The sequence below is a fragment of the Branchiostoma belcheri genome, unplaced genomic scaffold, assembly GCF_001625305.1.
Source record: "Branchiostoma belcheri isolate BF01 breed outbred unplaced genomic scaffold, Haploidv18h27 scaffold193, whole genome shotgun sequence".
In the NCBI taxonomy this organism is placed as follows: domain Eukaryota; kingdom Metazoa; phylum Chordata; class Leptocardii; order Amphioxiformes; family Branchiostomatidae; genus Branchiostoma; species Branchiostoma belcheri.
The window spans coordinates 114,390-131,587 of NW_017803413.1; the positions used below are offsets into that span (position 1 = coordinate 114,390).

Sequence of the window (17,198 nt, forward strand, 5' to 3'; positions counted from 1 at the left end):
TAGAGCGTAAGGAGCTAAATATTAGTACTAGATTTGGTGGGCTAGTTGTTTCTCCGCGAGGTTCAGAGGGGAGACAAAATGGCAGGGCGGCGGGAGCCATGCGCGTCTCCTGCCCGCCTGCACCGACCGGCCCGCACGGCCCGGCCCTACAGGATCCCGCCGGGTCTTACCACACGCCCGGGACGTAAGACCTTCAGGAGGAGCAAAACAGCGACCAACTTCCCCTTAAGGGCTGCGAGGGTCAAGGTGTAGGTGGCTGTGGGGTTTCACTGCTTGGCTGAAATAATGTGATGGAAATCTTCTGAGGTACTACGATTTTGCTCTAAATAGTGGAGGAGAAGAACTTCGACGAAAACTCGGCTGGAAAGCAACGAAAGGATGACGATTTGAGCTCTGTCAGGGTTCCTTGGGCGAGGAGACATGGGCAAGAGGTGCTGTTTGCTGCCTTAGGTAAGCTGGAGTAGATCTTAAGATTTATGTGAATATTGTAAGCCGTAGGAATTGTCATCCTTGAATGACATGTCTTGTATAAGGCAAGTGACAGATTGGTGCCAGGGTAGTTAGCTAATGGCGGCAGCAGGGATAGGTCGGGCCATGGGAGGGCCGGTTTGCTGTTTCCTCACGATCTCACGGCAGCCCAGGGCCTGGCTGTTTGCACAGCCTGCATCACATGCTCCTAGTCGCTAAATAAAACCCGGCAGAAGAGGGTCGTAGAGCCTTCAAGCCGGTGAAAAGTAGCGAGGGGGGAATTCAGCGGAGAAAAGCTGCTTCGCCCTGAGCTGGGGTAGCCATGGAAAGTCGGCCCGTTTCAGCCCTTCCAGCACAACAGATGTAACTACTTGCCGTCGGCCCATCAACTACCTTGGCAACATAAGTACGGCATATTTGTCCGACACTTGTGCAAATATGAACCCTGGCCGACCGAGACTGGGTATTGATCGTACAAAATAGTGGGTGCGGGTGGAGGTAGAAAATTAACTAGATTTATCGCTGCACCTTCCTCTCGAGCGCTCCGTGGGGTGGCCTTGGGCCCTTCCTCAACACGCCCGCCACAAACACTCCCAGTCATTGCCCAGGGGTAATTGTTAGTTTATGATAGAAACGAATTCTTGCGGAAACCGCATCAATTAAGGTGCATTTAATAACTGTCCACAAATTCAATCACCACTGTGTCATATTGAACAGTCCTGACGGACGTAAAGACAAGAGAACTGGGAAGAATTGAGAACGTGAGAGACTGTTGAAAATATCACACCGCACAGCACCTTGGAGGAATCAAGATATCACATCAGACACTTGTTTTGTGCGAATAATCAAATGGTGAGGGGAATTACTGCCGCGGCAGCTGGCCCGTGTGGAAAGCTGACTAAATTATGGCATGTATAATTAAAGCAGAGCTGGCGATGCGGCTCTTTGTTCGTTCGAGATCGTGATTTTGCACAGCTTATTCGATGCTGATGAAATCTTGCCACCATAATTGAGAATTAAGTGAGGGAGCGACATATTCGATTAAACTTGGCGGTAAAAGAAACAGGAAACAGAACAGGAAGCAGCAAGTTCTGTATGTGATCGAGATAAGGAACATTTCGATAACAAACTTTGACATATTGACATGTACAGGTACACAGTGAATGGAATATCTATTTCTGTATATGTAAAAACATAGAGGTTGAGTATATGGGCAGACAAGCATTGCTCCTGCTGTACAAAATATAAGGAAAAATCAGTAACGAAATGTAGGTAATAAAAGTAGGTACTAAATTGGTTACTGCTGGAGCTGACATCCTAGTATATATACAATACCTGTACAATATACTCAGTATGTGCAACGACATTCCTGTGTATTTTAATGCAAGATGAAGACACCGAGCTAATTATATACCGGTGGTGCTTAGCGTTTCTATTTCATATATACATATGAATTAACATCCCCACATTAATAACCAACTACTCATTAGATAAGCTGCAAGATTTTGAATCCATTTGCGGTGTATGGAATAATATCAATTTGTTGTGTATGCAACAAACAGAAACAAATTTGTTCTCTACGGTAGGTCCACAGTAATGAGTATTTTTCTATATAGTCATCATATAGACTTTGAAATTATAACTCGTACTGTCTATGGAAGAATATAAAATGGCTATTTAGGTAGCGCAATTTCGTTGATGTGAATTAGGGTGAGTTTTGTGTGGTAAGTGAACGTTTGGTGCTCCACTGAGTCACCGCCACAAAATGTCTGGGTGTAAATGTGTCATAAAAATGGCGCCATCCTAAATAGTATCGGAAGCCCGGACCTGTAAACATCGCCATAAATTTTCCATTTTTTCCCGTGGAGGCGACTCTGGTGTCCACGCGGTTGTAAGGAGTGGATTCCGAACGTTTTTGTCGTGTTGTGACGAAGGGTGGGTGTAGTGTACCTGTGTAATGTGCCGTGTAGCCCATTCAAAACCCATAATATTTGTTGTGGACAAACACTTAGCCAAGGTTTAACCATGTATGTAAAGCATGTGGCTTGTGTGAAGGGTACATCGAACTTGACGAACCTAGGCTAGGTGTGTATGTTGACGTAGGGTAAGGTGGGAAAACATCCGATTTCTGCACAGAGCCGTTCGTTTTAAGTTCGCGTTCACAGACTCTTGAAGAAATAGCGTCTGGGTCTGTCAATCAAATCGCCATTGCTAATTCCCGCTGTTTGATTGTTTAAGTCTGCTACGTTTAACTAATAAACACGAGATTCGATTGCTTAACTCGGCGTTGGCTTTTGTTGATTTTTTACTCAGCACACAACCACGGTCATATTGCTTACAACCACGGCCATATATTGTCCGGTGTCAGTCCAAATGAAAACTATCTGGACTTCGGAGTGAAAAGAGCGGCCATGCCCAACAATGGTGACCACTCCTGAAGGTCAGTTCACCCGTTAGTCCCCACTGACCCGTGTCTAGTCCGTTTTATGACAAAATATTTGATGACGTTACATGATATGTATTAATGGCGTCTACTTAGAGAGACAACTCCGTACATGCCGTACGGAGAGCCTGCTGTAGAACTTAGTTACCTACTCGTAACGAACAATCAACAAATTTTACTATTGCGGTCAAAATTTTACATCGAATTTTGAGGATCTTTATTTTGCATAACGATACATCATCAACTTTTAAAAAGTGTGACTACATTAAGGTAGATTCTATATGAAGGTTCGTGAAATGGCGAAAATACAGCGGACAGGCAGCTGGTTTATTTATATATTTTGGCATGACTGGGTAGCTATTAGCCCCGTTCAATTTCTAGCTTTCTTTAATGCGTTCTGTACAATGGTAATAATGGTAAAGCATGCCAAAGTCGGATACTTTCGTTGTCTATTTTTCGTACCTTATTAACGAATTAGCTGATAAAAATGATCTCTGATTATTATGGAAATTTTCCGGAGCTACTTAACATGTATACTGAATACTGCTGTACCCTGGCAATTATTGCACGGTGAAATTGTCATATAAATTTCGCTTAAGGTGAAATGGGAACCATATTCGACTTTGACATATTACTATGACAAAATAACTGGCCGATGATATGCAAAACACTTACATGGAAGGTTGCTACCGGCCTTATCATTCATAGAAATATTAATGACAATTATAACGACATTTAGGCTTAGTCGCGTCACATGGATAAACATGACTACGATGAATGACGCATGTAGAATAAACATGACCAAGTAAGGCAGGAATCTGAAGGCTGACTGTCTAGTAACATGTCAGAGGCGTTAAACATGTTACAGCATACGGCGTCTTCTGAGAACTGGTCAAATGGTACTTTTTAGCAAAGACATCACGTAATTTTTCGTTGCTTTGGAATTCATGATAGCAAAACAGAAATTCTCTGCGATATTATGTGCAAGTTTATTATCAGTCTGCATTGTTATATTTTGATAATTCTCCGTGTCTCTGTGCTGTCTGTCTTTAACGAAACGTACATATACGTACGGACAGACGGCAGCAAAGCTAAATGTGTCTACGAAAAAGGGTAGTTGTGAAAAACATACTTGCGCAACATACTAGCTGCCTAGCGACCTGTAGTGCCAGGTTAGTTCTATACGCCGCAGGTTATAATGATAACAGTGACGATATCGATAGTGATACCGTTATACTACATACAGCGTTAAACTATATATGCTGCAGTCCTGAGCGGAGCGAGGAGGTAAACATTAAATAACGGCAGTGATATGGTAAACATTACAGGCGTTAGTCAGCGAACAGAAACACTACCAAACTAAGATATTTCTTAAGCCATCTTGATCCACAGGTAGTGCCATGATGCTCACATATTCTGTAATAAACAAGTTTTATAGACCTTTTTATGATAAGTTTATTTGGAATCCTACATAACTGAGTCAGCTGAAGACTATACGAGGTTACGAACTCGGAGGGTTGTTATTGACACCTGTATTCCTCAGGTGTTTTGTACCACGGCGCGGACTCAAGGTTACCCCGGTCATTTATTCCCCGTGAGCCCTGCCAGCCCGTCTCCACAGCCACACTTTGATCACGTTCCCACACCGTACGTCCCGCCCGCCCGCTCCGACCCGACCTCAAAGTGCCAGGTACCCGCATACCTGTGCTGACGCCACCGACCTGTACGTGGGGTCAGGGCGAGGTCAGCCTGGCATTTGGCGCTATCATTTACAGTGGCAGGCACCGTTACATCAAAGGCACTCAAGCGACACCCGACACCCTGCCTTTATCAGGCTCCTGCCGTCCACACACCTTATCTTCTCCACCTCACTCCTTATCACCACAACTATCTCTTCATCCGAACTCCCCTGTTGTCCAGAACAGCGGGAAGTTTCCCTTTGTTTCACCTGATATGACTGGCACCTGGATTTCGCTGTTGCTTCCCTGTGACAGGCTTTCATAATTTGGTCATTGATATGAGAGAAACAAAATTTTAGAGTAGTTTAAGTCGTAGTGGTTATTAGAGTAAGACATATCTGAAAAACTACAAAACAAGACATAGAGTTGAATAACTTAATAACATGGTGAAAATGGGCGTGAGGTAGGTGGGGTTTGCAGTATCTTACACTATGACTGTTACGCGGTCCGTGTCTAAAAGTTTTCCATTTGAAAGAAGATAAGTTTGTGATGACTCACATCCAAATAAAATGAGTATCGATTTATCGACCCGGTAACAGTCACGAACAGTTTGGACTTGGAATCAGCAGACGCGGGAGAACACAGCACCGTCTTTCAAAATTATTCGTTGACAAGTACTAATTAGCGGCCATAAAAATTGTATCATAAGACATCACTTTTGACTACGGGTGATCATAATAACCTTAATTCGGTTCTTTAAAATTTTGTGTGATGTGGGCTTGACCATAACCGATTGATTACAGAAGGAAAACTTACAAGTTAAAACCAAACGCAATGCCAACACTTAGACATACAACGCCATGTTGAATCGTTTTGCTTTCTGTAGTTGGAACCGTGGAACCGTGGATGATGTGTAATTTACCTGTGGCCGCGATGCATACATCAATCCACACTTCACATGCGCCTAGAAGCACGTATCACATTTGTCAAGATTGGGATCATTAATTATCATAAAGCTAATAAACATTGCTCGCACGATATAGATACGTGCCTACAAAACGTGCACGTACTCAAGAAAAACATGCGCAGAAACTGAACTAAATTTGTACCCAAGAAAACCATTAGCTTGTCCATAAAATAGAAAATAATGCAAAAGAGCAAATAAGTAAAGAGAAACATTCATTCCCCCAGACCACTCCACACAACAAATAACGATGATGTGGCCTTAAAATAGACCCCGGTAGTGAGTTTATGTGTTTGGTTGGGACGACAAAGTGAATAGGTACATTTGCTCGGGATATCTGAATATCTCGAGGGCCGCCTTTAATGGCCGTTGACTTGGCCGAAGTCATATAGACTTTGTGATGAGATGTGCAAACTGGGAGAAGGAATTGACCTACATTTGATACAGTTCAGAGGTTGTTGGCCTTGTACTCCTGTATTTATGGCAACTCGTACAAAGTTGCAGAGCGGTGTGGTATTAGGCAAGTCGTTTGGGCTTCATCTGAACTGTGTGGCTTCACGTGAAGCCAGTACCGGGCAAGGGACACTACAGGTCGCCTAGTAGTGGCGTAGAGTTGACGACAAAGATGACTCAGAAGTTGACTGTTATTTGATGACAATACAGAGTGCTGAATAAATGTCAAACGTACACACGAATTATAATTATTTTTGTGGGGTGCTTTTAATAGATCTGCGTCTTTATTTACTCTTCCAAAAGAGAATAAAACCACAGCTGTTGAAAATATCTTTTATTGATATTAAACAACATTTGATGCAACTTTTATTTATCAATCTGTTAACTGCAGAACAGAAACTGACGCAAAGTTACAAAGTTACGAGCTTTCGATCCAGCGTGAAGTGTTCGAGTGAGCAAGAATTAAATCAGTCTAGTTCTTATCTCTATTATATGAAGAACAGGTTGATGACAGTTGTCGCCGCCAGACGCCGTCGTTCCAGACTGCTTTATTTAGAATTGCATTGCAACAAAGTTCAAGAAAGGTAAAAACGAAACAACGGTAACTTGTGACGACGTTTCGCTAAGCCAGAACATATTTCCTTACTCTTTGCACACAGTTGCTTGCATAAATACATTGAATCTAATGTAGTTTTAAAGACCGTCATGACATAGTTACACCAGCCATACAATTTTGGAGACGCTGCCGACGACATCTGTCCTAACGGTTAATCATGACGGGACAGGAAGCCGTGAGAGTGCGTCATGTCCCGCCTGTGCACACCCATGCCTCCCTCTTCCAACACATTTTGGAGGCCGCTATTTCTGTGCCACTTTAGGTGTGGGTGATATGAGCGGATTTCCGCTGAGCGCTGAGCGGAAATGACGGACTAGAAGTGTGAAAAACATTCCTCCGTACCGACACGGTTGTCAGGAGACTCAGAAATGCTTTTCCTGAGAATTCCGTAGACATGGGCCAGATTCTTACACAGACAAAGATAGAAGAAAAGTCGGGAGGCTCCATCTATAAGCCACTCAAACAAAGCTGACAACCAAAGTGATAAATGCTACCAGGAAGGCAAACCCTGGGCAGACTGTTCGCGTTTGTACCTTAAGGAGGGATAACCAATGGCAAGTTCCCAAATAGAACACGTGTATTAACTTATTATAATAGCAATACAAAATTGTCAGAAATACAGTACATGCATGCATTATATAGTGCCAACTCAACTGCATTCAAAAAGTAATGCTTAAACTCACGACATTATTGTTGTATCATTTTTATAGCGGCAACAAAGTCCCCGTTGTTATGATCGGGTAACAAACATTATTTGTAATTTTCCTGAGATTTTTAGATACATCAGTCATAGAATGGACGTCACTGTTCACATGCCGTTTTCCCAACACACGCGGCAGAAGAGAGGCTGAGAAAGAGGGGCGCAATATCGTAATCATGCTGTGTAATTATGAAAACACAGCGCTCTTTGTCCGCTTGAAATATAGGTCCTTTGATAATAAAACTGCATACATTTGTCGGCAGTTACGGAGGATACTATCTCTATTACATTAATTAAAAGTGGTATCTCGCAGACTATGATTGATTGGAAGGTACGTCATGACAAGTGCACATGATGAATATAAATGTATGTGCCGCAAGGATGAAAGGTGTGCGTCGTATTAATTGTTCTATGATGGTGAAAGAGACTATGATTAAAAATGGTTGAAACTACCAGTTGTGGCTGATCTCGGTCATTTGGCTATTTCGGAAAGGTGTCCTTAGAGACTTATACCAAAGTACCTGCCCAATGTGTGAACACTTCTTGAAATCAAAATAGTAGCAACCAAATACACACAATAAACTATCTATAGATGAAAATATATACGATTGATACAGAGAAAAATAACTTGGGACACTAATGAGTAATGTACAATTTAAAGAATGTGTTGAAATCTGAATCAAGATACAGATGAGATGAGGGTGATTTTGTTGAATATGAAAGTAAACCCGTCTGCAAATCCAGCACCTGGTCTCAAGTGCAATGTACATGTACAAGTGTGTATAAGGATTGGTCTCATTAGCCGCACCCGGACTCACTAGAGCATCTGAAGCCAGGATCTTCATCGAGATCGATGTACGAACGTCATCATCATCATCACGAGAGTATAGAATTATGTTCGGACAATTTGGGCGTTATTTGAAAACAATGCATTTGTGAAAAGACATTTTGAGAAAGAACAGGTTTGATTGCTGAGGCAAACTTTGTGTTGTTTAACGATAAGCAGGCAAGTGACCATCACGTTGAAACAAAACCTATGCAGTTGAGTGTGGCGGTGAAACAAACTGGAGCTGTCAGCGGCGCAGTGAGGGTACCCAGGCCGCGATGACAGGCCGAATGCTCCCCTGCCCCGCTGGGACGGCAGAAAATATCCAATATGCTAATGTCCTCCCCCGCGGGCGACCCAGTTTGTGACCGGAGGAGACAGAGGTGATAATGACCCACCAGCCCTGAGCAAACGGGAGGCGGGAAACTCATCTCCTCTCCGCGGTGTCGTCTGATGCGGATTCCCCTGTGATCCCGGCGGGTCGGGGCATCTCACATCCAGGTGATTAACGCGGGGATGAAGCACACGTGGGTGATAACCGTGTGCGGTCATACACACTCTCATATCGGGGCATGGGAGACAGTCAGACGGGGACAGATGGTGCGAGCCCTTAGTCTGTATATTTGTTCTTGATACCCAGGTAGCATTCAGAAATTAAACCCAACCAAAGGACCAAAATATGGCAACAGAACAACTTTGATATATACAGTCACACCATGGAGGTTTAACCTCCTTGCTACGCACATAGTTTGCATTGAGTGATGTATGATTGCGCCCAACAACTTTAATTTCTGGGACAACTTCTCCCTTTATCCATACCCCTGAATATATATAAGGATATAACTCAGCGGAGGTCCCTGGTATTATGAGCTACCTCCCCCCTCTGTCTCCTGGCAGCGCGCACGTGTGTGCACCCTGACCAACACCACGCCTCTTTCCACACAAGAATGGCACGGGTGATTAGGCTCAGGACCCCTAATCCGCATACCGAACTGACAAGTACAAACCGACGGACATCTTACACTGCCTAGTGGCGCTAAATCATCATCTTCTCCCCTTACTCTAGAGGAAACTTCTCCCCCCGTGCACCCTTCCCTCCCCCCTCACTACAACACCTGTCAGACCAGACACATCGGATCTATGGGTCTTGCTCGTGAAACGCAGAGAAGTTATTCATGCGTTTTCCTTGTCCACTGTGGGAGGAGGAAAGACCAGAAGTTAAAGACAGCCACGCTCCAATTCGCTAGATTTAGACGCCACGACCTGCGGACGGCTGACAGAGCCGCCGGGATAGTTTTCAGTCACCTGTCCGGTGGACCTGGCGGTGGTCATAACCGAAAATAACCGATCATTGGGGAATAATTCGATTGGGAGTGACATTGAAATCAATCTAAGCTAAGTTGGTTGAAATTTGATTTTATCCTCAGAACTTATTAGCAGGGAAGCCTACGATGACAGACCGCGTCCACGCTTTCTATGATATCAATCAAAAGTGACGCGAGGCCCAATACCATTTTCGCTCCTTAGATGAGAACGACATTTCAATGTTAACATATATTCCGCTAACGCATAACTGGTTACTGGTATACAAAGTTAATTCGGGAACCGTGATAGCATAGGCACGATTTAAAAAGTACGGATATACCAAAGTCGGGCAAACATCGCTATCGCCGGTGTCATCAACTACTCATCATTTTCTCGTCTCTGAGTATCAAAGTTAGGTGCAACAACCTGTCGTTTTCATTATGAAAATTGATGACTGGATACTTCTCTAAATGAGGGAAGCTGAATAGGCCATTCTTGTTGAATTTTTGTGGTATGTAACGTTTCCCCTACCTGGTCTCACCTGTACCGGTTCGCAGGTGTGACACTTTCCTGCCGACATCTCCACAAAAGATACTCATGATGTTTTACTGTGTGTTTTGTTTTTCGCTTTGTCTTCTCCTTCTTTTGTCATTCTTGCAGTCTGGTTTGTCTCCGTGCAAAACAAGGGATGTCTAGATACAGTAGATGTTGTTGGCGATGAGCTTATATTCAGCGCACCACGCCTGGCAGCCACCCAGGAGAGTTCGGCGTGCTCTCCCGGAGATTTGTTGGTGAACAGGCGGGATTATCACCCACACGTGCGGAACAGCGCCGTGCCTCCCCCCGCCTGCGCCTCGCACAACATCTGCTGGGACCCAGCACGCTGGAGGAAATGAACGATGGCCGACTAATTGAAAACAAATAAAGAAATAAAAAGGAATGGGACGGATCGTTTGGGAGGTGCCAAGTACACAATGTGTTACAGCGCAGTTCAAAAACACGCCGAAGTTGTCACCAGACGATGGATGCCACCGATCGGCACTTCAGAACAAATCTCACCATCTATCACTGACCACGGTAATAAAGACACAAGCATCGGGAGGTAAAATGTTGTCATGGCACGTTTTACGCTATAGATGACTCAGCAGCAAGACTTCGCGAAGTGTTGCGATTGATGACTGTTCATTATATGGTTGTGAAGAAAAACAGCGACAATTCCTTTCGACCTGGCTACTTCCATTTCAGGAAATTACATGCCCTACTAATTAAAGAGATTTCAAATGGAACAGAAAATAGTAACAATATCATAGACATTCCACATACTTGTAACAGTTGTAAGAAGAATATTGCAACCGAATGTAGGAAGGTTTAGACACAAACTCAAACGTATTCAACCATTATTCGTTCATCCTTTCGCGCACTTCTATAAAGCGGCAAAACCAAATGTTTCATTTACGAAATTTACCACAACGCCCTGTTTGAGTCAATCTTGAAAATGACAAGTCTGCAAGTCCGTACGCGTTATCAAAAATACATGAGCATATCGGTTTGGGCAGTGACGTACTTAGTATATACTTAGTACATTGTATATATAGGTGTATCGCGCTAGCTCATTGAAGTATAGAGCTTTTGTGCTAATAGACGTGGGTTGTTGTATAGTTTGGGTGATGTTAAAAATTGTTTCAAGGAAATTTCCCTTCATTTCAAGGAGTTCAGCCCATTCTGAATGGACTTCAACGGCTGTTTACTTACAAAATGTATGTGCTTCATGTGACAATTTTGTGGCCGGATGAAGGAGCGCGTGAGGAAAGTGTCAACTGTAAAATCAGAATTATATTTCTTCTACGCGCAGACATTCGGACTTACCTATCATCAACATCTCTATAACTTACTTAAAATCTCTATCACTTTGTTTTCCTCACTGCACAAAGTAGTGAAATGGGAGTTTCCAGGAGTTCGTAGAAAGTATTTACCCATACTCGTAACTTTAAAACGAAAAGATTCTGTGTATCTTAAACCCAATAGAGCACTGTGAGCTGTTTGAGCAAAATAACGCCAAAGTTGAATTTCGTACTATCCTAGTAAAACACTTGAACTCCAAGCAAGTTACAGCCCAGCTAGCTGTATACTACCGCATTTGGCGCGATTGGCGCTCTAAAACTTTCCGAGGCGGTAGTGAAAAAAGTGAAAACGTTACGGAGCAGCACTTAACGCCTAGAACACGGGTTTTCCAGCGTGGGGGTTTCCTCTTGTGGTCGATAGCTAGCGAACTGTGCAAAGTATATTGACTTGTCTTGAGTTTTTTCTGTTGCCGGTAAGCGTGTGTTCACGCAATGGCGTTTGCCCCCGCTGTTTGGTGTTGCACGCAGAAAGGAAAGCTGTCTCCTAGACATATACACCTGACTTACACGCTATACAGTCTGTTGTTAGCTTTGGCTTGTTAGTATGTTGTCCGACAACTGAATACGTTTTGACCTATGGGAAAGTCTTTCCTCTCGCTCCTAACAATTTAAGGTTTTTTAAAAGTTATCTGAAGATATAAAGTCAGTAGCTTTTGTGGCAAGTCTGAAAGTACTAGAAGTAAACCTAATTTTGTGTGGAAAGAAATGGGACTTATTTTCCTACCTCTTGTATGTAATCGATTATATTCAACAATTTTGTACGTCGTTGAAGCAAAGAACAAAATGGCGCAAAAAGTTAACGGTGCCCAGCAGGAGATTCCCATCACGAGCTGACCACCTGTCAGCGCTTTTTGAAAATCAAATTCTTGTTGAGGGCAAGACAACGACCAATCAGCCAGCTCGGACAAGTCGACCGTTTGGAGATTGACAGCCTTCCAACAGGCATTCAACTTTTACAGCGTATGTCCTCAGACGTGCCGACTGGCCACAGCACTTCAGCGGTGTTCAGACATACGCACAGAGAGTAGTCACTTCCAGGTAAGGAGTGTTGGTACAGAGTAAATGTTGTGGTCCTTATCCATCTTACAATCTCATTCAATTCCACTGCTTGGGCAGAGTCAATACATATAAATTATTGTTTTGATAATTTTTTGGCTAAAGGCTGTTTGCAGGGGAACTTGCCCAAACATGGGGTGTTGACTCCTGTGTTGGCTCAGAGCAAGACAGACCCCAAGGCAAACTGAGTCAGGAGAGCATGTTTGGTCATCTCATCAAATGTACCAACATAATGTGAGTCAAGTGAACAGTAGGGTTACAGAAAACTGCTGTCGCCAGGCCAGAAGGGATGCCCCTCATCATGTTCTACTGCAGGGAAAATATTTCTTAACCACCGTCTTAGATGGTTTAAGTTTGCTGCAAACCAAACTAAATATAACCCCGCACAAATGTCAAGAGGGCTGAGCTATACAGCATATATACCTTAGGCTGCTACAGGGGTGTACACTGGACTATCACAATCAATAACAAAATGACGCCGGAGTTTACCCAATGTAAAGACTTGGTTGAACATTAACAGCAATAATGGAAAACAGCGCACAGGTAAAAGACTTCATTTACCTTTATTGTTTGAACACTGATAAGCTGTCCTTGATAATATGGGGCGGGCAAATTCCTTCCCAATCAATCATCCGGCTGTCTGCGTCTGGGACCGTCCTGTCGCCATGACCCGCAGGTCACCTCTGGCCCCGGTACGGAGAGGCGAGGTGCACCTGTACAGGTAAACCTCCCACCTGCAGCGTACACCTCCCCCCCCCTTCCAACTCCACCCACTGTGTTTGAGGAAGGAAGGATTTGGGTGCCGGACACACACGTAGTTAAGACATGTCCTAAGTCTCCCCAGATATAAGACTCCAGGCACCACACTGCACTTATGTCACGACTGACTTCCGCTTCTCCTTCCTCAGTGTGGTGCCAGGCCCGCGCTGTTGACGTTCAGTCTAGAATTAGAGCATTAGTGTGTTTACAGGCATCTCCACCGCTCACAGCCCCATCATCATTACAGCTATAAACTCATCTCATGAACTCTCACATCAAAGACCATTAACTTAATTACCAGCTGGCACAAACAGTGCCGTACCTCCCCCATTCTCTTCTATACACTTCACAAACTTTCTACAATAAAATACAATGTGTGTATACAAAAGTATAAAATTGGCCGGAACATTACCATGATTGATTATAGTAATTTACGTTAGGCTTCTAACATCTAATACAATATAGATAACGATCACTACGTATGACTCAACACGCCTGCTATTGAAGTCATGCTTCCTCAAAATGATTTATACAAGTATGTAATATTTAACAAAAATGTTCTCTACTTCCTAAGCTGTACTAGTCCACCTCCCTTGACATTTGATGAAAGATTTGGGAGGACACAAACTTTTTACAGAATTTTTTACATTAAATACCATTTGTTTAGAAAGATTGGTCTTACAAATGTATACGCACGAAATAACCCCCTTTCACTAAACAAGACACTTAGTCACTAGTTCAGTACAGTTGTACAACTGACTATCAGGGTAAATGTGTTCTTCTGGACTGCCTACACAAATATGGCATACATGCAGGGCTGCTTCTGGCTACTTCTCAGAAACACCTCTTGATGTTGATGGATGGTCCCAGCTTTCTATAGTCCACTGTTATACAAGCAGATCCCATCCATTTCTTGGAATGTCTTCAAGGAAAGGGATGGCAGAATCTGTGTCTGGAATTGCAACGTTGGTCCCATTTTCCTGAACAACTTCTCTTGGCCCCACTCCTCCAGCTGCAGGTCCCAGTGTGTGTGGAGCTGTGTGTTGAGCACGGCAGACTGGACTCATGTAGGCAGCTCAGTTCACAGTCTTCACAACTCCACCACTGATCTTCTTCCTCAGGACATTCACCAGCCTTTCCAATCTGTAGCAGAAAGATAAAAAAAAAAAGTTGCTACTACCTCCTATTATATTTCTACTGCATACAACAGAGTCTGACAGAAATGGAATAATGTGTTAGACTTCTGAAAGTAACTACGGCACATCGAGTTGTTGTATTTGTATATTCTTTGTCAGGAAGATATAAAAAAAGACCTCAAATTAACAGTTTATATTTGAAAGAAACCAAGTTTGAACTTGTGTCCGTGAAACAAAATATACATCACAAAATATACAAAACAAAGTATTATGTTCACTCTCATTGTAAATGTCCTTTTGACAAAGTAGTTGCATTGCAAGTTGCTTTTGCTTTACTTTGTTTGCAATGCCCTATCAGACTCAATCAAATGAACATGCTATCAACTAATAAATGGGCGCATTGGTAACTTTCTGTAATACTTTGGCATGGTCAAATTTGTTCTATCAGAATTTTGGTGTACCAGAACCACTATGGTATTCCAGAGCTGAAACGTAACAACATTATCGTCCAGGCTAGTGATTTATATAACCGTCTTGATTAAATTTTATTAATGACAAGTTCACCAAACTTGTGCTGAGCAGACTTGTTATGCCACATTCATATATTGCTCATTAAGGAAAACTTAAGCTCTACAAAGCTAGAAAAATGGACTAGTGTGCCATCTTAAACAAAAAAACATGGTGGTAGCTATCCATTTATTACAGGTGTGCAGGAATTTTGGACAGATTATTTTTCAGGGGAGGAACATGGTAGCATGTTTGATCGCATTGGGCACTTGTCGTTTGCAAACTGGGCAAACTCTAGTTGACCCAGGAGTCCAAACTCGAATGATCGATTCCAAACAGTTCCCCATACTGAGCCATTAGTCACTTCCCAACCATATGGCCACGATATCCGCGTCTCAAACAAACTAATTTAACCACATTGTCCGTTACTTTCCCGACAGCGGACGGATTCGGTGTCTATCGCATCTTATTACTGTTGCCGGGTGACCTCAGAGTCACCGTGTTGGTCAGTCTGGGCTGGCCCGTACTGGTCACTACCATATCCTCTACTTCAGAGACCAATATAGCGGGGTTTAAGTACAAGCAATACACAGTAAGAAGTACTTTGGGAGATGCAGTAAGGCAGAAAATTTTAGTGCCCCTGCCCGGGGGTTATTACAAAAAGAAGCGACGAGTAGACGTTTTAACAGCACTGTTTGAAGTCCAGCTTTGGCACAAAAATGTGAAATAGCTGGACCAAAGTCAGGTTTCCGGGCAGGAATGTGGGGTTTCCGCTGATGAGACTCTGCGCTGGTGGCGGCGGTGTTTGCACCCTGGTGTGTGGGCACACAAGGACGGACCTTCTGCTGACAGGGAGCCAAGCTGGCGGGCTGGCACCAGGGTGAGATGTTACCAAGAAACACAAGCCATGTTGGGTCAGCACGCAATGGGATGCCACAGACATTTTGTCCCCCTGACGGAATCTGCCGGCCTCATTAGTTGCCATGGCGAGGCGTGTTCCGAGCCCATTTTGATGAACGCCTTGTACGCGAGATTCCAGAGAAAATTACTTCAGATGTTCCAAGGGCATGTACCATGGAGGTGCCAAATGCACACCCAGCAAAGAATTTGTCTCATTTCTCATTTAAGGGACACTTACAAAGGTTCGCAAGACTGGTAGAAGCATGTTGGGGTGAACATTGGAAACTCTGTACAGCTTTGTCAGCCTTGTGAGGTTTTCTCACACCCCAGATGTAATGTCGGCATGGCACAACATAGCGCCTGGGCTCGTGTTTTCCGAAGCCTTCGCAGATCAATCTCAATCGTGAAAGTTATCCTACGTTTGAGTCAACTGCGCTCAAGTAAACTGTACCGACATGTTCTTTTCTTGTTACAATATGTACGACTAAACATCAAATCCCTTTACTTTCTGCTGCGACTGCTTACTCGGTAAAGTTGTTTAAGAAGACAAATGTTGTCTGCAGCTGACCTTATCACCTTAAGGCTTGACAGCGGTTACTTACTAGAGAATCTCTACAGGAACAGATAGGTTTCCTTCTTCTTGAGATGGCAGAATATGGGCCTTCTTTTTAGTGTCCTTTGGAGCGAGCTTATGCACTGTCTCTCTAAAGTTGACTGTGACTGATTTTTATCATATTATCAAATTGTTGTGGTGTTTAGAAGGAAAAATTTGCTAAGGGATTTTTCAATGAGAACTTCTTATCTTCAGTTTGAATGTTTGACTATTCAAATTTAAACTGCACACATATCAAGCTCAATCGAAGTGGAACAGTATGATTAATTTGGGGTGGCACCAAGGCAAGTTTTTCCAACAACCTAATGATATACAATTCCGATTTCATGATTGGCAAACCAGTATTTTACCATTCCATTCACATACACACAGAGAATAAATGGATAGCTGAAATCTTTCAATGCCTCACGTTGAGAAATTTTTCCGTATCTCTCCTGAGCAAGTATGTAGAAAGCAAGCAACACGTATTGGCAGTAGATAATGCTTTAGATGACGCAGGAGGCTCTATTTTTACTACAGCTACCCTCCAAAGTCAGACCTTTGCCCTTTTATACTCCCATCAGCATTTTAGAAAGGCCATAATGTGGTGACTTGAACTGTATATGGCACAGGAAAACATCCAATTAAAATAAAGCTAGCAGAGAAGTTCTAAAAAGAATTGCCTACATTTTATCAAGGTACATGTGGACCCAATGGAGGATGGTCAAACTCGGCCTATTCAGTGAGTTGTTATATTTTTTTTGTTTTTGTCAGCACAATCCAAAAGGGCCATCCCAGAATTAGCCTTTTCTCATGGCCTTGTGATGAGCCGCTCCTAACCGGACTATTCCAGGCTTGTATCGGTGGTCCATATCTGGTGGGAGAGGGCCGAG

General features: G+C 43.3%; 1 protein-coding gene and 1 long non-coding RNA gene across 2 annotated transcripts in view; one reads left to right on the top strand and one right to left on the bottom strand.

Moving 5' to 3' along the window:
- LOC109468148 overlaps window positions 1–17,198 on the top strand; it is an 18,396-nt gene continuing 1,198 nt past the window's right edge. Inside the window, exon 1 of the long non-coding RNA XR_002140118.1 lies at window positions 1–450. This is a non-coding gene — a long non-coding RNA (uncharacterized LOC109468148). The remainder of the gene's footprint in view (window positions 451–17,198) is intronic.
- Window positions 12,956–17,198, bottom strand: part of LOC109468146 (trichohyalin-like) — a 27,215-nt gene continuing 22,972 nt past the window's right edge. Inside the window, exon 11 of the mRNA XM_019766387.1 lies at window positions 12,956–14,313. Within this exon, the coding sequence (XP_019621946.1) occupies window positions 14,247–14,313 (67 nt within the window). The 3' untranslated portion in view covers window positions 12,956–14,246. The remainder of the gene's footprint in view (window positions 14,314–17,198) is intronic.